The 26411-nt window shown below is 45.1% G+C and overlaps 1 protein-coding gene across 1 annotated transcript in view; it reads left to right on the top strand.

Moving 5' to 3' along the window:
• Window positions 1-20250, top strand: part of LOC120918793 — a 29519-nt gene extending 9269 nt beyond the window's left edge. The window contains exons 4-9 of the mRNA XM_040330589.1: window positions 2326-2430; window positions 5474-5590; window positions 6398-6506; window positions 11618-11678; window positions 18562-18644; window positions 19915-20250. Of these exons, the coding sequence (XP_040186523.1) occupies window positions 2326-2430; window positions 5474-5590; window positions 6398-6506; window positions 11618-11678; window positions 18562-18644; window positions 19915-19956 (517 nt within the window). The 3' untranslated portion in view covers window positions 19957-20250. The remainder of the gene's footprint in view (window positions 1-2325; window positions 2431-5473; window positions 5591-6397; window positions 6507-11617; window positions 11679-18561; window positions 18645-19914) is intronic.
• The last annotated feature ends 6161 nt before the right edge of the window (window positions 20251-26411 follow it).

The following is a 26411-nucleotide window of genomic DNA, read 5'->3' as shown; positions in this document are numbered from 1 at the left end:
ATCTCGCCCGGTTCCCGCAATCCTCCGATTCTGCAGACGGAGGGAAACCCTATTTTTCCATCCGTCTGCGGATCGGATGAACACGGACAGACGATCCATGTTCATCCGATCCCCCCATAGGGGAGAGCGGAGAAACGACAGGGCGGTCCCTGCACAGTGTGCGGGAACCGCCCTGTCATCCACCGGCTCAGCGGGGATTAACAGAGCGATCCCCGCTGAGCAAGCGGAGGTTCACGGGGCGTATCATCACTGATCCGCCCCGTGTGAAAGAGCCCTTAGGTACATGTATGTAGATTTTATAGAAAGCTTTGATATATTTGCAAAAAAAGTACATGAATGCGATATTGGTGCAGAGGGGAGCTGGAATTTAGAAGAGAAAAAAAAGGTGAACTTGGCCTTTAAGTTCCCACAGTATTACGAATTTTCTTTAGATTTGTTAACTTTTCGTAAAATTACGAACGTTCGCTATGATGAATTTAAAAAGCAACCCCAGGAAGTCAACATCAGCAGCACTGCTGACTTCCTGGGTTTACTTTTTAAATTCATCATAGCGAACGTTCGTAATTGTTGAAAATTCATATTCAATCCAAATTGAATTTCGGACACGAATTACAAAATACAAACAGCAACGGGCTACAAACAAACCCAGAAACTCAGCACAGAACAGGGATGGTGGGAGCCCTTCATAATGAGCACAGCAGGGGTACAGCCCCAGGAGGAAGTCAGCACAGGGATGGTGGGAGCCCCTCATAATGAGCACAGCAGGGGTACAGTCCCAAGAGGAAGTCAGCACAGCACAGGGATGGTGGGAGCCCCTCATAATGAGCGAAGCACAGGGATGGTGGGAGCCCCTCATAATGAGCACAGCACAGGGATGGTGGGAGCCCCTCATAATGAGCACAGCACAGGGATGGTGGGAGCCCCTCATAATGAGCACAGCACAGGGATGGTGGAAGCCCCTCATAATGAGCACAGCACAAGGATGGTGGGAGACCCTCATAATGAGCACAGCAGGGGCACAGCTCCAGGAGGAAGTCAGCACAGTACAGGGATGGTGGGAGCCCCTCATAATGAGCAAAGCACAGGGATGGTGGGAGCCCCTCATAATGAGCACAGCACAGTGATGGTGGGAGCCCCTCATAATGAGCACAGCACAAGGATGGTGGGAGACCCTCATAATGAGCACAGCACAGGGATGGTGGGAGCCCCTCATAATGAGCACAGCACAAGGATGGTGGGAGCCCCTCATAATGAGCACAGCAGGGGCACAGCTCCAGGAGGAAGTCAGCACAGTACAGGGATGAATGAATGAGTGACTTATATAGCGCTACACATGCAAACTGAATAGCCTCTAGGCGCTTTTTGCAGCCAGTGTCTTCCTGGCTGGTGCAGTCACTTACCTCGTAGGATCTTGACACGCTTGGGACACACAGCCGTACACACATATATACTGGGCCAATTTGGACAGGATCTAATTAACCTACCAGCATGTCTTTGGAGAGTAGGAGGAAACTGGAGTACCTGGAGGAAACCCAGGCAGACACAGGGAGAACATGCAAACTCCAGGCAGATAGTGCCGTGGTCGGGATTCGAACCAGCGACCCTTTTGCTGCTAGGTGAAAGTGCTAACCACTACACAACTGTGCTGCCCTTTGGTGGGAGCCCCTCATAATGAGCACAGCAGGGGTACAGCCCCAGGAGGAAGTCATATTGAGAAAGGTATTGTAGCCCGGACCGTTCATATTTTGTAATTTGTGTCCGAAATTCAATTTGGATTAAATACGAATTTTCGTTAGTTTCGTTAACTTTTCCTAACTGTTATGAATATTCGTTATGATGAATTTAAAAAGCAAAAAATACCTTTCTCGAATTCGGAGCCGAAATTCGTCAATGAAATTTCGTAAAATTCGGAAGTGTATAAATTCGTATTTCGGATGCTTCCCAATGTTTGAATTTTCGGAAATGTATTTTGATTCGTACGAAACGAATCGCACATGTCTATTGATTAGGACTGGAATCATTTCTCTTGTCATGTGATTGAGAAGTTGCACACTTCCCACAGGTGCATTGCTTTTTGATGCATTTTTGCCACAGATTCCATTCATTTCAATGTGTTTATTTTTAACCGCACCAAACATGCAGCAAGCAGGATGTTTAAAAATGCAACTGACTGGTGTGAAGAGTTCCATAGGATTTAAAGGGATGCATCACAGATCCGTGTGAAAGGGCCCTTATGATCCACTTTAATGTAAACTGTGTGCTCCTTCTGAACTTTAGCGAGATTTCAGTGTTTATTGAATAGATAATTCTTTTTTTCTCTGACAGTCCAACTTGTAAAGGCTACAATAGTCTTAACATAAGCGTTACAAAAAGAAGCGATGGTTACTATAGTTTCGAGTGTCATGGACCCGTTGCTGTCACCAGTCAAAAGTAAGTGCATTTTAGACATGTTTTAAATTCTGTTTCTGGATAAACATTCATGCAGTGATTGCTTTTCTCAAATGTTAAAGCCCAACTCCAGACAAATATTTTTGGCATAGAGCAGGGAAGACTAGGAACATTTTTTTTTTTATTATTATTATTAGGTTCTCATTTGGGACATTTCTCCTTGCTTGGCTGTAGTGGAGCATAGACATAGCAATACTTCATTTTTTTTTTCTCAATCAAATTTTAATGGAGAATTAACAAGTATAACAGTGTAATACTTCTTAACTAGAGGTCGACCGATATATATCGGCCGATATTTGGCCTTTTTTAGGAAATCGGCATCGGCTGATTATTATTCACATTTGGCCGATTTAATCACGCCGTGCCCGCCAACCCACAAGTGTTCCTCCCACACTCCATTGGCAGAGCGGCGCTTGCCAGAGCCGCCGAGTGTGTAAAAATGACATGCAGAGAGAGAGAGAGAGGAGCTGTCAGAATTCAGATTGATGACCCAGCAGCTATCAAACACAAGCCAATGGGATGAATCTGGGCGGGCCGCTACGTGTATGTGGCCCGCTCCCTTTCTTAAGCAGCCCAATCATTGGCTGGTGTTTGAAAACTGCTGGGTCCTGCCCACCCCACGCCCTGCCCGCCCTGACATCACCCCTGAATTTTAACAGCTGGTCTGGTCTCTCTCTGCATTCAGTTACATAGTCGTTATAGTGTAACTGTGTGAAACTGACCTAAGTGTGAAACCTGCCAGTGCCACCCAGTGCCACCTACCAACGCCAACCAGTGCCACCTGTCAGTGCCACCTACCAGTGCCAGTCAGTGCCACTCAGTTCCCCCTACTAGTGGCAATCAGTGCCAACCAGTGCCACCTGCCAGTGCCAACCAGTGCCACTCAGTTCGCCCTGCTAGTGGCAATCAGTGCCACCTGCTAGTGCCAGTCAGTGCCAACCAGTTGCACCTGCCAAAAAAAAAAAAATCGGCCTAAAATATCACCTGCAAAAATCGGCATTGTATATCAGCCATCGGCCGCCCCGATTTCTAAATGTTGGCATTGGCCAGAGAAAAACCCATATCGGTCGACCTCTATTGTTAACTCTTTCTATACCAGTGACCAGCCTCCTATTTTTTTTTTACTTCAGATGGCTGGACCATTTTTTCTTTTCATTTCTTTTTTACTTTCTTTTTTACTTTACTGTCTACTTTTCACTTACATCCCTACAAACGATGTATTTTTTTTTTAAACACAGGGCTTGTAAAATTAAAAGATGGCACTTCTGATTTTGTCCCATGATTGCACAAATGTTTATCATATCTATATTTTCAATAAAAAAAGCACTAAAATCAATATTACTGCAAATAAATACAGCATAACTTCCATAATTCTTACTAAATCTTAAAGATAAAACTGTATTAATGTTAAAAAATAATAAATATTAGTAAACTATAGGTTACATTCACACCTGTGTGTTTTGTAAATGCATGCAAAATCGTGTTGTGTTTGCGGTGCCATTCATTGTTAATAGCATCCCAAAAGCGGCAAGTCTGCGCACAACAAATGTGGCAGAAGTGAGTACCAGGTGGACTAAAAGTTTCTAATGGATAGTGTCACAGGCCTCGCTGCCCTCAAGGATAGGGTATTTTGAAGGCCACTGCCAGCTGACGTATTTTTAAAGGCATACCTTCTGTCTCAGAGACTGCTGAGCTCTGGGGGAGAAGGTATTCCTTTCAAAACGCGTCAGCCGGCAGTGCGCTTTAAAATCTCCTCTTGTACCATCTGGAGTCTGCTGTTTCTAGACCAAGCGCTGTCATCTGGAGATCACCTGTATTGTGATTTTTCTATATCTGTCTGTGAGCAGTTTAACTTTATTTTAAACAAACATACTTAAAGATAATGCACAAGGATGGGGCGCCCTCTTTTCTCTTTTTCTCTGTTAGAAACGTACGAGGCCCAATGCTGTAAAGAGCCACATGAGCTACTTTGTCGCGTTTGTGGCATCTAGGAAAGCCCATTGAAATAAATGAGCTAACTAATGCGTGTCGCCCATAAATGCGCAAACAACTAAAATGTGCAAAAAAAAAAAAAAAACATTTGCAAAATGCTAGGTGTGAATGGAGCCTGAAATTGTTTCTTTCTTGCTAAAAGGTAAAAAGTCAAAGGAACCAAAAAATGTCTATTTACTTTAGGTTAAAGCCTTATGCCCCGTACACACCATCACTTTATGTGATGAAAAAAAACGACACTTTCTGTGAAGTAAAAAATGACGTTTTTGAAACTTCAATTTTCAAAGACGAAGTTGCCTACACACCATCGTTTTCTCACAATGATCTTGCAAAGCGAGGTTACGTTCACCACGTTTTACCATTGAAGCTTGCTTCATAAGTAGCTTCTGGGCATGCGTGGATGAAAAAACGTCTTAGAAAACAACGTTTTTTGCTACACACGGTCAATTTCTGTGAAGTAAAAAGTGCACTTTTGAAAAACGACACATAAAATTGAAGCATGCTTCAATTTTTTTTGGTCGTTTTTTACAAGACATAAAACAACGTTTTCCCCCACACACAGTCAATTAAAGTGACGCTTTTAAAAACGTCATTTTTTTTCATCACATAAAGTGATGGTGTGTACGCGGCATTAAGGCTGGCTTCACAATTGTGCATTGTGGTAATTCATAGTTTGCAGTGTGGTGAGCTGCAATGTCATTCATTAAATGGCAGCCCCAACACACATTGCCAGCGCTTCTCAAAGTGATTGGCATCAGAATGCAGCAATGCACGCAAGATGAATTATGATAATGCGCATTACCACTACACAATAGTGTGCGCTATTGTGGGTAAGCTATTGATGATATTATGTAGATTGACTTCCATTCTTCTTTAGACAAGATATTCTTTAACTACCTGATCAATAGCAATGGCTTTATGAGCACACCTAATTTACACTTTATTTTTATTTCTACTTCGTTTTCATGATTTACCAGAATCAAATACTGAAATATGTTCTAAACTATTTCCACTAACATTTTTCTCTTTATAGGACTACTGGAGAATTAGTCCTCGGCCTTAATGTAAAGGCAACACTCAGTTTGGATCTTGTTGATGGAGTCCTGAAATTCACACTGGTAAAAACAGCTGAGGTCACCACAAGCGTATTGTAAGTATCCACAGCCAAAGGAATTGTCGATCTGTAAATAACTGCATCACAGCCAAAAAGACAATTCATCTTTTCTAAAGCCAAATGTAACTCCACATTAGAATGTTAATTTCAGTTTAAATGTTATTTTCAATCTTATAAAAATGTGCATATTTCTTTCCAATAATACCCTTTGATCCTGCCATGAAGGTCCTCCTTCAGACACTCCCCATTGTGGGAAAACAACGGTCTCCCAGCTATTGTCCTGCTTTGTCACCTTGTCACTTGTGCAAACTGATTGAGACTGCAAGTGTCCATGTCAACACACAGGTGTGGTCCAACATTGTCACCATGAGGGAGACAACCCTGAGCAATGACAGGGAGCCAACAGTGATGAATATAAGCAGGAAATAGCTGAAAGAGGCTGGAGGTGATCAGCAGCACTGAGTCTCAACAAAGAATGAAAAAAGTGAAAACAGTATTTATAACAAAAACATGGCTACTGTTTATTATACATGGGGTTTAATATACAAAATGTTCAGTTTGCATTTAGATCTACTTTAATTACAAATTCCAACACCTTCCCCCTACCTTTATCTGTAAATATCTATTCACCCCTGGCTCGTTTTAAACAGGGAACTTTCTCTCCGAGGGACTTCAGAATTGAGAGAAGCTCAGTGATTTTTAAATTATAGAGAAAACATCCACAAGGCTTGTCAAATAATGTACTGTATATACAATAGTATATCTGTACAATTACCACTTTCTGTATATATAAATATAGTATATATAAATAAAATATACACACATTTTCTTCTTCTTTTGTAGACAAACAGTTACAGGTCTAGTAGGAGGCATTCTGCAGATTCTAGGGGGGATTCTACAGACTGTACTGGGCTTATTTACAAAATCTTGTAAAGAAGGTGTTGAAGAACAAGTAAGTGTTTATAGACATTTTAAAGAGCATTTTTTTTTTTTCTTCTCTTGTTTTGGTTGAATGGCAAAAAATAAAAATAAATAGTCATATCACATTGTACTTAAATCCCCCATTCATCTCATTCCTCCCTTCTCATAATGCTTCAGATATTAATCTAGAGAACCATAACATTTTCTAAATTTCCTACATTTTTATACCCCTCTTACTTTCTTACTTGTTCTTCCAAATTATTATTTTTGGTTCAGCTAATCTGACAATTATGGAATCCTATGATCACTTTGTAAAACAACCCATTCAGTTTAAAATAGAAATGAAAGGAAAAACATTTGTGTATAGACATAAAAACAATATAAATACTTTGTTCATCCTCTTTTTTTATAAGTGATCACATTCCCGTGTTCCCTGTGTTCTCAGCTGCATAAGAGCTGGGGGGGGGGGGGGGGGGGGGGGGGGGACAGTGAATGGCTGTGCAGGGGGAGGCGTGTCAGGACAAGTCTGATCAATGGATGAGAGCAGCCTGATTTACCAGCATAGCTAGAGAACTGACCATGGTGTGTTCTGCTTAGTGTGGTCAGTTTTTAATAGGAAAGCAGAGGGACTGACAGGAACACCAGGGATTTCATACAAAGAGAACAGGATATGTGTTCATACAAGTACATGCTACAGCAGGCACATATCAGGAATATGAAATGTTAGGGTAACAAACACTTGAATTTCAAGAATTTAAAGGCTAACATTTTGGGTGTAACATTTAAACTTCTAAGCAAGCCCCCGTCCAACCCCCCCTTTCTCTGTGACAGCAGGTTAGGGTTTCTATCCTCCGCAGCTGCTGTCATGTTTTAAATCGGCACAGAGATCTGTGAATAAATGAACTAAAGTATATTCTGCCACCGTGGCAGGTGGCTTGTAGTTCTCAGTGGACTGCAATGGCACTAATGGGCACCCTCACCTCCACATCTCCTCCAGCTTTCAAACAGAAGGCCTACATAGAGGCATGGGCAAGAAAGTTGGAGGAAATGTTTGCAGGAGCCTGACATTGCACCCGCCATCCACTTATTGCAGGTGCAATACTTTGCAAGCTCTGGAAGGTTTTACCCCCTTTATGACCAGGCCATTTTTTGCTATTCGGCACTGCGCTACTTTAACTGGCAATTACGCAGTTATTCAACACTGTACTCAAATAATGTATATTTTTTTTCACACAAATATAGCTTTCTTTTGGTGGCATTTGATCACCACTGTTTTTTTTTTTTATTATAATTATATAAGAGAAAAAAGAACAAAAGATTTTGAAAAAAATATATATTTTTTACTTTCTGCTATAAAACATATTCAATAAAATGCATTTAAAAAATATTTTTTTTTTCATAAATTTAGGCCAAAATGTATTAGAGTGTTTTTGTTACACTATTTGGATCTACTGGATGGTGGAAGATCTTTTTTTCTCTGAATATACACTCACTAGCCAATTAGGTACACCTGTTCAATTGTGGTAACACACATTTCTAATCAGCCAATAACATGGCAGAAACTCGATGCATTTAGGCATCTAGACGTGGTGAAGACGACTTGCTGAATTTCAAACCGAGTATCAGAATGGGGAAGAAAGGAAATTTAACCCCTTCACGCCGACCGTACGCAAATTTGCGTTCATGGCACGAAGGAGTTATACCGGGGGGATACCTGCAGCTGCAGGCATCACCCCAGTACTGTTTTTTTTAGAGCGGGCGGTTGGCTCTTTAGTGATAACAACTGAATCGGCTGAAAGAGGTTTGGCTATTATCCTAAAGTAGCGAGAGGGGACTACTGTCAGGAGACCCGAGCCACGGGTGTGGAGACCCGTAAGAAGCCGGATTAGTCTCTGATCAGGTCTCCGATGTACAATCCCGGAAGCGACATCACAACGTCACTTTCGCTTTACTCGGCTCCCAATGGCGCAGATTTAAAAAAAAATGACACTTTTCAGAATCGCCATTTTTGGCAATCTGAATACTTTGAAGTGCAAAGGAGGGATTTGGGGTCTTTTATATCCCCGATCCCTCCATAAAGAGTACCTGTCACCACCTATTACTGTCAGAGGGGGTGTTTACATTCCTTGCGCCAGCCATAAAAGTGACATTGAACGTGGCATGGTTGGTGGTGCCAGGCGGACTTGTCTGAGTATTTAAAAAATTGCTGATCTACTGTGATTTTTGTGCAAAACATCCAGTGAGTGGAAGTTGAATGGTCAAAATGCCTTGTTGTTGTCAGAGAAGAAGGAGCAGACTGGTGTAGCACCCTCTAGTGTCTGCTAGAAGTAGCGTAGGTTTTATTTGTGTAGGTTCGTTTATTTGGCTCAGGGCTAAGCTTGAGCTGTGAATCTGAGTCGGGGTTCAGTTTCTTAGGGCTGGATGATTTATCCTGATGGCTCCTCTGGTGCCCCCCGGTTTCTGGGACATTGAAGAATGTTCTAGAGCTAGTAGGCAGGAGGTTAGGAGATGCCTGAAATATTTGAGGCCTCTGCAAATCCATAGGAGTGGGCTGACAGGGGGCAGAGCTTACCTCATAAATAGGCATGAGCAATGCCAGCAGTGGCAGTTGCTGAGGAGGCTGTCGGTGGCCTATAGGGGTACCCCCTAGTCGGGGGGCGGGGCTTGGGTGCTGGAAGAATCCTGCCACAACAAGTGGAGGAAGCCCTTCATGGAGGCACAGGAGCAAGAGAGATGACAGTGCAAGTAGGTCAGCGCTGCTGGGGATTTACAGGGGGGGGGGGACCACATGAAGGCAATTCTCCCTGAAGACAGTGGTGTGATTAAGGCCTCATTCACCCTGACGAACCGTTCAGGTCCGCCTCTCAGTTTTGACTGCGGACCTGAACGGCCGCATGGAGCGTCGGATGTCAGCGGAGACATGTCCGCTGACATCCGACCCTATCCGATCCGCTAAAAACAGACGTATGGGGGGCACGTCCCCATCCGTCCATGCGGATCGGATCGGGTAAGATCTGATGAAAACGGACATGCTGTCCGTTTTCATCAGATCGCTCCATAGGAAACAGCGGTGCCCGACAAGACCCTCCCCGCTCAGTGAGCAGAGAGGAGCTTGTCATCCGTCGGCTCAGCGGAGATCTGCGGACTGATCTCCCGTTGAGCTGGCGGACTCCGTAGCGACGGAGTGCGACGGAGTCCGCCCGTGTGAATTAGACCTAAGTCTTCATCCTTCTCCAGGAGATCTCCTGAGACTCAGCCCATGTGGGCTGGTGAGAGAGTCAGCCGGGTGGGCTGGTGAGATAGTCAGCCGGGTGGGCTGGTGAGAGAGTCAGCCTGGAGGGCTAGTGATAGGGGCAGCTGCGGCCCGGTGGGTTGGCAGTGTCTGAAGTGGTGGTGCTGGGATCAGTGACCACAGAGAGGAAGTGATGTAAAAGTACAAGCTGTGTCACTCTACTATCTACTGATCATAGGGGCTGTGAGTCCTTGCATGTAATTGGCTGTTTCTACATTTGACTGGAGGTTGTCAAATCCTCACCGAGTGACAAAGCTGGAACAAGCAAGTGTGTGTTGGAGGAAGAAGTGGAAGCTGTAAATATGTAAATAAAGACTCTCTATAGGAAAAATTAGCTTGAAGTTTTGCCGAAGTTAAAGTGGGAATCCCATAACCTTCCATCCCTATCCAAGTTTTTAACCCTCAAAAAATAACAAAAACAAAATCACAGACTGTTCTCTGTCTCTGGAGTGCAGGAGTGGGGGATCCAGTTCATCTGCGGTTACTTAGGGGGTGCGTTACACTGGTTGGAGATGATAGAAAGGCAGCAGCGACTTTAATAACCGCTCGTTACAATCAAGGTATGAAAAATACCATCTCTGAACGCACAACACATCAAACCTTAAAGCAGATGGGCTACAGCAGCAGAAGACCACACCAGGTGTCAGCTAAGAACAGGAAACTGAGGCTACAATTTCCACAGACTCACCAAAATTGCACAATAGAAGATTGGAAAAATATTGCCTGGTCTGACGAGTCTCGATTTCACCTGCGACATTCAGATTGTAGGGTCAGAATTTGGCACAAACAACATGAAATCATGGATCCATCCTGCCTTGTATCAATGGTTCAGGCTGGTGGTGGTGTAATGGTGTGGGGGGGGATATTTTCTTGGCACACTTTGGGTCCTTTAGTACGAATTGAGCCACGGCCTACCCGAGTATTGTTGCTGTCCCCATCTTCTGATGGCTCCTTCCAGCAGGATAATGTCACATGTCACAAAGCTCCACAATCATCTCACCACTGGACAATGAGATCACTGCACTCCAATGGCCTCCACACTCACCACATCTCATCCAATAGAGCACCTTTGGGATGTGGTGGAACAAGAGATTTGCATCATGGATGAGCAGCTGACAAATCTGCAGCAACTGTGTGATGCCACCTTGCTGAATCCATGCAAGGAAGAATTAGGCTTCATTCACACTTGGCGGACTCCGTCGCTACGGAGTCCGCCTGCTCCCGTCGGCTCAGCGGGCGATCAGTCCGCAGATCTCCGCTGAGCCGATGATGACAAGCTCCTCTCTGCTCACTGAGCGGGGAGGGGCTTGTCGGGCACCGCTGTGTCCCTATGGAGCGATCTGATGAAAACGGACAGCATGTCTGTTTTCATCAGATCTTACACGATCTGATCCGCATGGACGGATGGGGACGTGGCCCCCATACGTCTGTTTTTAGCGCGTCGGATGTCAGCGGACATGTCTCCGCTGACATCCGACGCTCCATAGCGATGCATGGAGCGGACGTTCAGGTCCGCCGACAGACGGACCTGAACGGCCAAGTGTGAATGAAGCCTTAAGGCAGTTCTGAAGGCAAAAAGAGGGGCCAAGCCAGGTGTAGCGAGGTGTACCTAATAAAGTGGCCTTGTGAGTGTATATAGACTGTGACAATTGGGCTGACTTTGGAAATTAAGCTCTTCCCCAAAACAATGTAAAAACTATTCTCTAAGTAGTTTAATACTCCAACATCAACATAAAATAGGAAGCGCGGTTCTGGTGGGCGGGCCCTTTATGATTTTCACATTTTTATAAGAATTCACTTCTTCACCTGTGTTTTTGTGTTGTCATTAATGCAATTATTTCTCCTAACAGGGTAAACTAGGGCTTGCAACTGCCCTAAATACCATCAACGCTGATTTACAAATATTGTTAGGTAAGACAATTCATTAATCTTTGTGACTACAATGGTCTTAATGCATGTAATGTTCTGAAGGAAAGGGTTCCTGTTGCCAATAATACATTTAGATTCCAAATGTCATTTTTGTTTCCAATGCAGGTTGTTTTTAAAAATGAAGATTCTGATTGGGTGCAATGTGATTGTAAAGGCAGAAGTTTTTTTTATCTTAATGCATTCTATGCGCTTGAATGGTTCAGTCAGCAGGTGCTACACCAAAAAGGGGTATAATTGCAGCACCTGAACATGACCAGCCACTCCCCCTACAGCTAAAAGCTGGCAGCGTTTTCCTGCCCTTCAACCACAAGTGTAAACAATTAAATGTTTTAATAAGACCCCTTTCACGCTTTACAGGCTCTATAGCGCTAAAGATAGCCCCTGTAAAGCGCCTCTCCTGTCACTCCAGTGTGAAAGCCCAAATGCTTTCACACTGGGGGGGGGGGGGGTGCGCTGGCAGGACATCAAAAAAAGTCCTGCAAGAAGCATCTTTGGAGCAGTGAAGGAGTGGTGAATACAGCGCTCCTCCACCACTCCTGCCCGTTAAAATGAATGGGCACCGAATCGGCAGCGACAGTACACAGGCTCAATTAACTCTATATTCGGCCACTAGCGGGGGTTAAATGTGCCCCCCGAATAGCGCCGCTAAAGCGCCGCTAAAACTAGCAATGGTTTACTGTCAATGCCGTGTGAAATGGCTCTTAGTTAAAAAAAAATAAAGTGTTTTATTTTATTTTTTTAACATTGATAAATGTTAAAAAACGTAACATATTTTAAAATGTTTGTTCACATTTATTTATAAGAGTGCGTGTGTGTGTGTGTGTGTGTGTATATATAAATATATATATATATTTTTAAAGTGTGTGTGTATGTGTGTATATATATATACACACATACACACACACACACACACACACACACGTGTTTGAGCTTTGGGGTCATTGGCTAAGTAGCTCCTAGTGACTTTGGGCCAGATCCACAGCCAGCCGCCGTAACTTAAATATTCCCATTTAAGTTACACTGCCGCAAAATTTCTACCTAAGTGCCCGATCCACAGAGCACTTACCTAGAAATTTTCGGCTGTGTAACTTAAATCCGGCCGGCGCAAGGCGTTCCTATTCAAATGGGGCGAGTCCCATTTAAATTAGGCGCGCTCCCGCGCCGGACGTACTCCGCATGCTCACGACGTCATTTTCCCGACGTGCTTTGCGCGGTTTTACGTTGCGCCGGGTTTTGAGAATCGCGACGGGCGTAAAAAAAAAAATACGAGTTGCGGCGTGAAAAAAAAAAAAATTGAAAAAAAAAAAGACGGCGACGCGGGATAGAAGGGTCTACTTTTACAAGGCCTAAACAGTTTTGGCCTTGTAAAAGCAGCCCTAATATTGCGTTTGCAAACTAATACTTACGGAGAAAAAACGAAGCGTAAAAGCTTCGTGGATCTCCGTAAGTGCTAATTTGCATACCCGAAGCGGCATTTCGACAAGAAATGCCCCCAGCGGCGGCCGAGGTACTGCATCCTAAGATCCGGCAGTGTAAGTCCCTTACACATGTCGGATCTTCTCCCTATCTATTGGAAACTGATTCTGTGGATCAGTTCCAAAGATAGAAACAGGGATATGACGGTGTATCAGTAGATACGCCGTCGTATCCCTTTTGTGGATCTGGCCCTTTATTCCCTAGCAGTGATAGCAAGTATTTTTCGGCAAGGCCCGCTTACCAGTCCCGGTAAACTGATTTAGTTGCCTCTTCGATCAGGCGCGTCATCTCGCTTAGGTTGCTTAGGGTGACTCTGGCAGGCAGCACGGCAAAAACAGCATCCCGGGAGTGGCTTTGTCTCTCCGCGATCTGGTCCCAGAATTGCTTCCCCACATTGTAGTAGCTTCCAATTTCACCTCGTCCTTTCTCCACACTGGCTCCGATAACTTGCTGCAGACTGAGGAGATTCCCCAATGGCTGTGGATTTCTGCCAACGTAGGCTCTCTCTTACCTCTGGCTGACAATCTTGGGCACAGTTGTTCTCTCCTCACTGTCTCTGCACTGTCATGTCAGAGCCTTTTCTTTTCCACTCATGAGCTCCTAGATCTCCGTCTCTCTCTCTCTCTCTCCTCAGATGCTTTTTTACCCCAGACAGCTCTCCTCACTCTTTTTCCTCAGAAGTTCCCTTTTCCTCCCCTCAGCACTCCCCTTTCACTTCAGTTTTCTGGCAGGACAAGTCAGCATCTCTCTGTCTCCATCTTGTGGCCAAAAGGAGAAATTGCATTGCAAAAATGACTGATACATACTAGTAGGAGTGGATTTTTTTTTGGGGGGGGGGGGGAGGGGATTTGAGTTTTGGTGGGCGAGGATTTGTGCAGAGAGGGGCATTTCAGCGGGGAGGTGAATTTATACTGGGAGGAGGGGATTTATGCTTAGGGGGTAAGCATGCAGATCAGAGTTCAGTGTTTTTGTTGGGGGAATTTTGCTCATACATCTTGGGGGGTAGGGCATGTTCGCACTGGACTCTGCATGATCTTGTCTATATGAAGTAGAATGAAATGCAGGGAAAATTTACATCATTTTCTATTCATAAAGCACTAGTGCTGACAGCCAGTGCAGAAGCAGATATTAGCATGCCCCTCTGCAATAACCTCATCAGACCCTCATTCATCCCCCCCGCCATGCTCACAAGTTTTAGTTGCTATCATTTAAAAATAATTTCATGAGTATAACGCAAAAAAAAAATAGTCAAGAATAAGCACTTGTAGATGTTCCACTCCTAATAATATTTTCTGGGCCAAGGGTGGACTGATAACTGATGGGGCCTCAGGGCAATTGAAGATCATGGGTCCCCAGGTTTAAAGATGGCTGTCTCATGGGAGCCAACATTAATGTGGCAGGCCGAAGCTTAGAGGCCCTGAGCTCTGCGACATGCAGAGTGGCAGAAGGAGTGTGGTGGGTATGATGAAGGTATGTACAGGAGAGGAGTGTGGAGGGTATGATGGGGGTAATATGTATAGGAGAGGAGTGTGTAGGGGATGATGTGGGAATGTATAGGAGAGGAGTGCAGAGGGGATTGGGGGAGTAGTATGTATAGAGAGGAATGCAGAGGGGATGGTCAGGGTAGTATGTATAGGAGAGAAGTGCCGAGGGGATGGTGGGGGTACTATGTATAGGAGAGGAGTGCGGAGGGGATGGTGGGGGTAGTATGTGTAGGAGAGGAGTGCAGAGGGGATGGTGGGGGTAGTATGTATAGGAGAGAAGTGCGGAGGGGATTGTGGGGGTAGTATGTGTAGGAGAGGAGTGCAGAGGGGATGGTGGGGGTAGTATGTATAGGAGAGAAGTGCGGAGGGGATGGTGGGGGTACTATGTATAGGAGAGGAGTGCGGAGGGGATGGTGGGGGTACTATGTATAGGAGAGAAGTGCGGAGGGGATGGTGGGGGTACTATGTATAGGAGAGAAGTGCGGAGGGGATGGTGGGGGTACTATGTATAGGAAGAGAAGTGCGGAGGGGATGGTGGGGGTAGTATGTATAGGAGAGGAGTGCGGAGGGGATGGTGGGGGTAGTATGTGTAGGAGAGGAGTGCAGAGGGGATGGTGGAGGTAGTATGTATAGGAGAGAAGTGCGGAGGGGATTGTGGGGGTACTATGTATAGGAGAGGAGTGCGGAGGGGATGGTGGTGGTACTATGTATAGGAAGAGAAGTGCGGAGGGGATGGTGGGGGTAGTATGTATAGGAGAGGAGTGCGGAGGGGATGGTGGGGGTGGTATGTATAGGAGAGGAGTGCGGAGGGGATGGTGGGGGTAGTATGTATAGGAGAGAAGTGCGGAGGGGATGGTGGGGGTACTATGTATAGGAAGAGAAGTGCGGAGGGGATGGTGGGGGTACTATGTATAGGGGAGGAGTGCGGAGGGGATGGTGGGGGTACTATGTATAGGAGAGAAGTGCGGAGGGGATGGTGGGGGTAGTATGTATAGGAGAGGAGTGCGGAGGGGATGGTGGGGGTACTATGTATAGGAAGAGAAGTGCGGAGGGGATGGTGGGGGTACTATGTATAGGAGAGGAGTGCGGAGGGGATGGTGGGGGTACTATGTATAGGAAGAGAAGTGCGGAGGGGATGGTGGGGGTAGTATGTACAGGAGAGGAGTGCGGAGGGGATGGTGGGGGTAGTATGTATAGGAGTGCGGAGGGGATGGTGGGGGTACTATGTATAGGAGAGGAGTGCGGAGGGGATGGTGGGGGTACTATGTATAGGAAGAGAAGTGCGGAGGGGATGGTGGGGGTAGTATGTACAGGAGAGGAGTGCGGAGGGGATGGTGGGGGTACTATGTATAGGAGAGGAGTGCGGAGGGGATGGTGGGGGTCACACACACTTCCGGAACCTAGAAGCCCAAACACACACTACCAATCACTCACGATGTTCATTCAGAAAGGGAAGGGGCTGGTAAATTACATATTTACCGGCCCCTTCTCCACTCCTAAAACATCTCAGCAGCAACAGCCGATAGGAGAGGAGGGAAGCTGCCAGCGCTGCGGGGGGAAAGATGGGACCCAGGGCAGTAGGGGGAAACTGTGCTGCTCAGGGTGATTAGGGTATGCCTGGGCACACCTGGCACATCCTGTGCGCACGCCTATGCATGGATGTAAAGCTGGCTTAAGCATCCATGTACAGCTGGCTTAAGGCCCTCCCAGAGGCTGACCCATATCCTGCCTGGGCACAAGCTGATAATGAACACTCAGTATTTGTATCACCCCCTCACCCCCTGTATACTTACCTGAGTCCTATTTCAATCCAGTTATGGTAGCAATTGCTGTCAATCAAATCTTGTAAGCAGGGAGAGGTGCTGCGCTGCCCTTTGTGTGTCTATAGATGCACATAGCCCGTCTCAGGAGTGAGCCCCCACATGCACCCCCATAGAAAGCAGCTTCCTATGGTGGCACACCGAGAAGAAGAGGAGCCCAGAGTGCCAGTAGGGGACCCCAGAAGAGAGGGTTTAGGCCTAGGGCCACTCTGTCCAATACCTTTGCAGAGAACAGCTATATATGGACATGTTTTTTATTTTAGGGAAAAAAAACTTTACTACTTTAAGTGTGAGAAAAGATGGCCTTGTAGTCTGATACTTCTGCTCATACAGGGAAAGAAGACAAGTAAATAATTAATCCTTTAGCCTGGACTTGGATCCAAATTTTTAAAAAGGATGGTGTCTGGTTCTCTGTAAGCCCATAAAGTGAAGCAGAGAACCAATATTACCAAGAAGGTGCGCAAAATATTCAGCTGCAACAAATGTGCTTCCATTATTACCCTGCAATCAGCAAAACACATACACCCTGCTGATTGTTGAGCTCTGACTCACCAGGGGAATGTTGGAGCCCAGCAGAGAGGTCACTGTTTCTCCACATGCTGCTCTCAGGAGTAAGGATGAGCTCCGGCGTGTTCGCATATAACACGTGCGGAGCCCGCCAGGAAGTTGGCACCCGCGCTGCGCTAATCACAGCCAGGCAGACATTTCCCGATCTCTGCAGCCGAGCATCGGGAAATGTCTGCCTGGCTGTGATTAGCGCAGCGCGGGTGCCGACTTTCCGGCGGGCTCCGCACGTGTTCTATGCGAACACGCCGGAGCTCATCATTACTCAGGAGACATGTAAATGTAATGCCGCGTACACACCATAATTTTTCGACATGTAAAAAAACAACGTTTTTCAGCATCTAGAAATAAAGTCGTTTTTTCCAACTTCATCATTAAAACGAAGTTGCCCACACACGATCGTTTTCAAAAAATGCTCTAGCAAAGCGCGGTGACGTACAACACGTACAACTGGCACTATAAAGGGGAAGTTCCTTGGTGTTTTTATTATTATTCGTTTTTTTTACTAGTAATGGCGGTGATCACCAATTTTTAGCGGGACTGCAACATTGCCGCGGACAGATCAAACACCTAACTGACATTTTTGACACTTTTAATGACACCGGCAGGGAAGGGGTTAACATCAAGAGTGATCAAGGGGTTAACTGTGTTAACTGGGTGTTTACTAACTGTATGGGGGATGGGCAGCCTGGGATAGCAGAAAGACAGGATCTCTGTGTCATCCCGTGTCAGAATGGAGATCTGCCTTCGACAGATTCCTGTTTTATCTCTGCATGGAACAATCGTGGACAGCCGGCGGACATCGAATCCACCGGACCTGCTCCCCCCGCTGGCCAATCGGTGCACGCACATGCCCACACAGGGCCGTGAACGAGCCCGACGTACAGCTATGGCAATTCACGCAGCCGAGCCAGCTTTCTGCAGTATAACTGTGGTGGCTGGTCGACAAGCGATTAAGCTGAAAGGTCATTTGGTGCTTTAATGATTTTTATCTGTCCAGCCGTGGTTGCTGGTGCTCCAGATGGACCTGACCACCCCTTCCCCCCCACTGTACCCCCCAACGCCAGCTCACTCACCCTGTGCTGACAGGTGGAGATGGCGGCGGCAGCTCCCCTCAGACTCCTCTCAACCTTCTTCCTGTTTGGCTGGAAGGAAAATTAATCTGATAATAGCGAATATTAATTTTCTATTGTCACACAACTGGATGGGATCAGGGCGCAGTGCTCTGCACCCTGAGCCGACCCTTTCTTGAAGCCTATTAGAGCCTCTGGCTCTAATCACATGCCTAACCCCCCCGCCCCCCATTGGAATCCATGGTCCGGAGCCCTATATGTAGATCAGGGGGCTGGATGCATTAATAAGTGGGAGGCACCGTGCGCTTCTAATGAATGGGCCACCACTGTTGTCCAGTACATCTTTTAGATATAGAAAATCAATAAACAAGTATCTATATATTTTGGCTATATGCAGTATTTTGGGCTTTTTTAATCCTAATGGTTTATACATTGTGTTTCTCTGCAGGTTCATTAACAGCGGGAGTTTCATCTGCTGCTGAAAATATCTTGACACTGTTGCCACTTGGTTTTGTACCTGTAGGACAAAATGTAAGTTTTTATTTGGCTTTTTAAATTTAAGTGTTCAAGCTAAACCTTCATCATTTACTTGCCAAAGTCATTCTGTTCAGCCACTCTTCTAATCCAGACTCCCCCTGCAAGATATAATAGAGTACTGAACCTCCTTGCAGAATGCACTGTCAGCTTAATCCAGGAACCACTGTTATTGGACAATGAAGGAGCAGCAGTTCACTGGTGAAGTCATCACTCTGCTCTCTCTTCTTCTCAGCACTTATGGAATTGGGCACTGACCACATTATGTAAAGTGATATTACTTTATTGGCTCAGTGTTGCTCCTCCCCTTTTCAGTGCAAAAGATTTCAGGAGGGTGATATTAAGACAGGTTTGGGGTATATCAGCAATTGTATGGAAGAATTTGTGTACTTTTAGAACTGAACACCTGGAAAACGTGTAGGCAAGTAGAAGTGTCTCCTTTCAAGGTTGCTCCCCCTTGTGGTGGAGTGATGAAGTAGGTGCCACATGAGGTGGGTAAGATGAGGTTTGTCAGATGGAGGTTCTTCCTTGGAGAGACTGTCTGGCACCACCAAGAAAAGGGAACCAGGGGGAGTTTGGTGTGATGTTCATTTGGGTTTTAGATTGGAAATCCAAAACAGCATACTCTGGGCTGAAGGAATGCACACACTCCAAACGCGTTAGTACTGTACACCTTTTCCTGATGAAGTGGCAACTAAAGAGCCACAAAAATCAATAAATACCAATCCTGAAGAATCCACTTGGAAGCACCTTTTCATTAAACGGGCACCTCTGATATCCAGACATTGGTTCCATTTTGGGGCCTTATTCTATCAGCCTTATAGAGAACATCCAAGCATTCAGAATCTAGCATAGCTCCCAACTTTCCCTGATTTCGAGGGACTGTCCCTGATTTGGAGCAATGTCCCTCTCATTTGTCCCTCATTTTCGTCTGATCTCTATAGTTGTATATAAAAAGCACTTTCCCAGCGCTAAACCTTTCATCCAATTTCTAAATTGCTGCGTTTGTAAATTTTAAAAGCCAATATAAAGGAATAGTGGTGGTAAAAAAAAAAAAAAATTACAGATAAAAAAAAAATGTATGAGCCATGTGCTTAAGTGGCTTGAGCCACCAGGTGTTGCATTCAGGCAGCCAATGTAAGTGTATGGGGATGCAGTCACTGCACAGACACAACTGTTTGCTCAAAATTGTGTGAATGAGGCCTTACAGTATTGTCACATTTACAAACTGCGGGACCTAAAATTGTTGTGTGTTTTTGGTATGCAGGGCGGGAGCCCATGCACTTGTGGGACAGGACAAGGACCATAATCAGGACAAGGACCATAATCAGGACAACCATAACCAGGAGGAGACCCAAAACCAAGACAAGGACAACAACCAGGATAAGAAAAATAGGAAGGGGGAGGATTAAACTCCTGGGATGTGGCTTGTGCTTTTCTTAATTAAAAATCATTGATCATTCTTCTTTCTTCTTTCTTGCTTGCACAAACATTTGTGAGTAACTAATCAACCCAAGGCTTGAACACGCATTTTATGCATGTCATGTGGGAGAGAATACCTTCCACATTCACTGCATCTCTGATAATAAATTTCAGCATCATACATTTTGGTATTCTGAGTCTTTCTTTTATGGATGTTTTATAAGTTAAAACATTTATGTGTGTGTGTGTATATATATATATATATATATATATATATATATATATATATATTAGTGCTGTCAAGCGATTAAAATTTTTAATCGCGATTAATCGCATTAATGTCATAGTTGACTCACGATTAATCGCGCGATTAAGGAGGTTCACCCTTTAAAACATTTTTTTTTGGTTTTCTTATTTATTTTTATTTTTTTTATAATATTAAATTGTGTTTTTTTATTTTTTTACATTTTGATCACTTTTATTGCTGTCACAAGGAATGTAAACATCCCTTGTGACAGCAATAGGTGGTGACAGGTACTCTTTATGGAGGGATCGGGGGTCTAAAAGACCTCCGAGCCCTCCTATGCACTTCAAAGTATTCAGATCGCCGAAAACGGCGATTCTGAATACTGTGTACTTTTTTAAATCCGGCGCCATTGGCAGCCGAGAAACCCGGAAGTGACGTCATGACGCCGCTTCCGTGGTTTCAATGCGGAGACTGAATCAAAGCCGCTTACGGCTTAGTGTCAGTCTCCAACCTGGACACAGAAGGCGGCGGATCTAGGATCGGGTCTCCCGGTGGGACGGGAGGCCCGGTCAGAGCGGCGAAAGGCGGCGGGAGGGGGGGGATGTCCCCTCCCGCTCCTCCGGCATAACAACCGAGCGGCTTTTAGCCGCATCGGTTGTTATGTTTGGATAGCCGATCGCCCGCTCTAAACAACGGTACCGGGATGATGCCTGCGGCTGCAGGCATCATCCCGGTATAACCCCCGAACGCCGCCTCGTTAATCGCGCGATAAAAAAATTGACGGCGTTAACATGGGTTTGCGTTAACGCCGTTAATAGCGCGTTTAACTGACAGCACTAATATATATATATATATATATATATATATATATATATATATTTTTTTTTAAGCTCTAGTGCTGCATGCGATTTCAGGAACACGTGTCAGTCCAGACTGTATTTTAAAGGCTTGCCCGCCCACTTTTATTTAAAGGAAACAAAGTTCTAAGAAAATAACAGCAATTTCCCTCGCAGGGGGTTCCACCATTACTGTGTATTCAAACCTTCAGCCTCCTGGCTTACTCTCTTGCAGCATCGCTCCTTCAGACCTCACACCTAGGCCTTTGGGTTGCTCCTCAGAGCGTATGCTCACGCTTCCAGCAGCAGCCTCCCTCTCCTAGGGAACCTGGGTGTCCTCCTGACACTCGTACACAGGCGTTGTGTCTTTAGGGTGAAATCCTCACTCCTCGGCCAGGAAGTTCCTGGGTGGAGCTGTCTCCAAGTGAGAGCCCTGAGCCAGAGGCATTTGGCACCCGGGGCAGATCCTATATCTGGCATCCCCCACGTTAAAATGTAAGAAACACCCCACTGTGCCCCCTGCATACCTCTGCATCCCCCAATATATCTTGGTCACTACCCCCCTCCACAACTGCACCTCTGGACCACTTTCCATTACACAGCACCCTGGACCCCTTTTATATTATACAGCACCCTGGACCCCATTTACACAGCACCCTGCACCTCTGGTACCCTTTATATTACACAGCACTCTGTATGTGACAGAGACCCCCCCCCCCCCCCCCCAGACGCTTCCTACCTTTAATCATGCAGCCAGAGAAAGAGATACAGCAGTGCTGAACAGAGGGCAAAAACTGGCTAACGATTGGTTGATAGCACCACCTAGCAACCAATCACTTGCTGGTTAACTTAAAAAATTAACTCCAGCAGTACCTCTGTTCAGCGCTGCTCACTGTCTGTCTCTCCTCCTGCGGTACAGGAGGAGAGCGAGTGTCTTCTTTCTACTGCACCACTCGGCTGGCTCTGGAGGCTCTGGCTTTCACCCGGGTAGTAGTACGTTCCACAACCAGCTCAGGCACCTCCGCACCCTGTCACAGCTCTGCTCTCCCTGGCTGCCCTGTCACAGCACAGGTGTGCAAATCAGCATGCCTGTCTTTGTAAAAACAAGGCTGAAAATGCTAATATGCACAGTGACATGGGGGGGGGGGGGGTATTTACGAATAGGCAAATCCCCTTTGCACTACAAGTGCAAACTGCACTTGGAAGTGTAGTCGCTGTAAATCTGAGGGGTAGATCTGAAATGAGGGGAAGCTCTGCTGATTTTATTATCCATCCATGTGCAAGCCAAAATGCTGTTTTTTATTTCCCTTGCATGTCCCCCACAGGTCTACAGCACCTGCAATTTCAATTGCACTTTGCACCTGTAGTGCAAAGTGGATTTGTCTTTAGTAAATAACCCCCAGGGTCGCTTTTCCACATATATATATATATATATATATATATATATATATATATAGCGAATGAAGGTGTTAGGTGTGTCCTCTGTTAGATACAGCACCTCATCCCTTTAAAGTGGTACAAGATAAAGGGAAAAGAGGGGATTATTACGGTGCCTAGCAAAAAATTTATATGAGAGAAAAAAATATATAAAAAGACAATATTTTATTATATGTCAAACATGCAATTGAGCAGACAAAGTTTCTGTGGAGTATACATTAATACAAGGGTATAGCACAATTTTCTGACATGTTTCGCCAAGTCGTTTACTTCTTCAGGGATGTGATACAGTATACACAATAATCTATAAAATATATATATATATATATATATATATATATATATATATATATATATATATATATATATATATATAGAGGTATTCCATCATTACATTTTTGGGCTATTTAGTTGTGCCCTTCCTCAGACAGGAACACATCAACATTTGAAAAAACACATATCAGTATTTATATCATGAACACTTGGAATCAATTTTAAGTTAATTAGATAACCGTCCAGAATTACATCTGCAAATAATGTCTTTAATCAATCAAAAGCAAGGAAATGACTGAAAACCGAATACAATCCTGGGCTTAACTTTCTACACATCCTAGTGACAACCTAATAAAAAAAAAATGATAATAACAATGATATAAACAATTTCCACCCATAAATCAATATATATCTCTGAATTTGTTCATAAAATCCTCATTGACAAATTACAGGGAAATAATTAATCATAAAGATCTAAAAATAGACCAATTCACACAAAGATATAAATCTATCTCGGAATTCAATCCTTTAGGGTGCAGCGTATCCAAAAAAGTTAAGTCACAATTTCCACCTCTCGTATTGCGATTAGCCCCATCTATAACCATCAATTTTAACCGTTGCATCGCATGCTCTTTCTCAATAAAATCCCTAGCCAGCAGTAATTGGGTTATATTATATTGTCCACATTTGATACACCTACTTTTTGGTTGAGGATCCCCACCTTACATATAACCAGTGAAGTGACTGGACTAGTAAATAGCCCAAAATTGATTTGACTTTATTTCATAAAATTCCGAAAATGTTCCACCTTGTGATGTTTTCAGTGCCAATCAATTTATGTAAAAAAAAAGTACTTCAGTGCTCAAATGATGTTCCCACATGCAGATCCACTTACCAGACATCAAGATCTCTCAACACAAGGAGATCTAATTGCACTTACAGGTGAAACTCTAAATATTAGAATATCATGCAAAAGTTCATTTATTTCACTAATGCAACTTAAAAGGTGAAACTAATATATGAGATAGACTCATTACATGCAAAGCAAGATAGTTCAGGCCGTGATTTGTCATAATTATGATGGTTATGTGTCACATACCTTACCAGAGACCGAAGTGCTGGGAGGGCTTCCCTTGCGACTAAGTGCAGAGCGCCCCCTAAAGGTGGCACAGGGAGTGCTATACCCAAGGGGGCAGGGGTTGCCAGCTGCGACAAGCTGAGGTGATGCTGGAGATCAGCTGGTGAGCAGGGTAGACTGCCAGGTGGGGGTACCTCGGAAGTACCAGATGAGGCTGTGCAGCAGGGAGAACCAGAGGCGGAGTCAGGAGCCAAGCCAGCCAGAAGTCATACACAGGTTGCAAGCAGAGGTAGAGTCACTGGAACAGGTCAAGGGATAAGCCGGGGTCATATACAGGATAAGACAGGAGCAGGATACAGGATCAAGCTGGGGTGATACACAGAGAAGACTGGTCAGGCAAGCCGGATCAATAACAGTAATTCAAGATAGCAGAAACAGAAACTCAGGAACAATCACAGGAAGGCTGAAGATCATGCAGCAGTTCACTGCTGAGTGGAGGTTAATTACCAATGCTATTAAATTTCTGTAATATTAAGCATGAGGGGGTTAATGTATTGCCATTGGTCAGGATGAAGGAAAAAAGCTGGGACAGCCGCACTCCAAAAAAACTCCTCCTTAAAGGAGATACGCCGCGTAAGTTGAAAGATGCGCCGTCGTATCTATGCGTGCCATTCTGGGAGCTAGATACGCCTGAATTATAGCTTCCTCCGACCGACGTAAGTGTTAGTACGCCGTCGTATCTAGGGTGCATATTTACGCTGGCCGCTAGGGGCGCTTCTGTAGATTTACGCGTAGAATATGTAAATGACCTAGATACGCCGATTCACGAATGTAATTGCGCCCGCTACGCCGTTTACAAAAGGCTTACGTCCGGCGTAACGTTACCCCTGCTATATGAGGCGCAGCCAATGTTAAGGTATGGACGTCGGAACAGCCGTCAAAATTTACGTTGTTTACGTAAGTGGTAAGTGAATGGGGCTGTGCGTAGGTTACGTTCACGTTGAAAGCATTGAGCCGACGTTTCTTAGGGAGTATTTGCAAAGTGATTCTGAGCATGCGCCGTACGAACGGCCATTCATTTACATGAGGTCACGGCTAATTTACATGGAGCACGCCCCCTACCTGCCTATTTTAATTTAGGCGGGCTTACGCCGGCCTATTTACACTACGCCGGCGCAACGTACGGCCAAAATATACGCCAAACTACGTGAATCTAGCTCAATATTTTAATCTCCCCCCCACCTCACACTCACCCCCCCCCCCTTCCCTGCCACCATGGGGGTCCCCAGGTATTGTTCTCCCATATAGTTTTCTTTCCTCAGCAGGTCTACTCCCCAACTATATTTCCCATTAGTCTCTTCCCTTCTTCTGACTGGGCAAATATATTCCAAGTTGCCCAAGTTTTGTTATAATACTCTTTTCTGTCTTGTGCAGTTAATACCAGATCCTCTAAAGCCCCCACGTTTCTAACCCTGTTGAGCCATTCAGCAATTATTGGAGGCCTAGAGCTTTTTCAATTTTTCGCTACACATGCTTTAGCCTCATTGACCGTGTGGCATAAATACTGAATTTTCATATTCCTGTGTAGGTAATTGCGAGAGCTGCAACAGAAAAAACCCAGGATCATCTGGCATATAATATAACATTTTCAATGATAACTGTGCTTTTCTGCTTCTAGTTATGATTTTAGAGTGAAGAGAGACTAAAGATTTGTTTAACCACTTCCCGCCCGGCCTATAGAAAAATGACAGCCGGGTGGTGGTTGCGTTATCCTGACTGGACGTCATATGACGTCCAGCAGAATAACAGCCGCCATGCGCATCCAATCACGGCTGATCAGGATGTAAACAGGAAGAGCCGCTGATCGGCTTTTCCTCTCTCGCGTCTGACAGACGTGAGTAGAGGAGAGCCGATCGGCTGCTCTCCCGACAGGGGGGTCTGTGCTGATTGTTTCAGCGCAGCCCCACCTCGGATCATGCCCAGGCCCACCATTATGCCACCCAGGACCACCAGGATGGCCATCCACACTGGACCACCAGGTATGCCCCCCCCAAACCACCAGGGAAATGCAAATCTGTGCCCAGGCAGCTGCCAATCAATGCCCACTCACAATGCCTACCACTGACAGTGCCACCAGGGATGCCCATCAGTGGTGTATAACAGTGCCTCATATCAGTGCACAGCAGTGTCGCCTATCGGTGCCACCCATAAGTACCCATCTTTGCAGCCTTTCAGTGCCTATCAGTGCCCACTCATTGGTGCCACCTCATCGGTGCAGTCTTATCAGTGCCCATCAGTGAAAGAGAAAACTTACTTTATTTTGAAAATGTTATACCAGAAACAAAAGCAATACATTTTATTAAGCACCCCCATCCCACTATGCTCGCACACAGCGGCTAACATAGAAAACATAGAAAAGTGACAGCAGAAAAAAAGTATAAAGATAAACTATAGATCTGTTTGTCCTAAGC

The sequence above is a fragment of the Rana temporaria genome, chromosome 12 (assembly GCF_905171775.1).
Source record: "Rana temporaria chromosome 12, aRanTem1.1, whole genome shotgun sequence".
In the NCBI taxonomy this organism is placed as follows: domain Eukaryota; kingdom Metazoa; phylum Chordata; class Amphibia; order Anura; family Ranidae; genus Rana; species Rana temporaria.
Note: the sequence above shows the minus strand (reverse complement) of the source record. Positions and strands in the feature narration are given on the sequence as shown.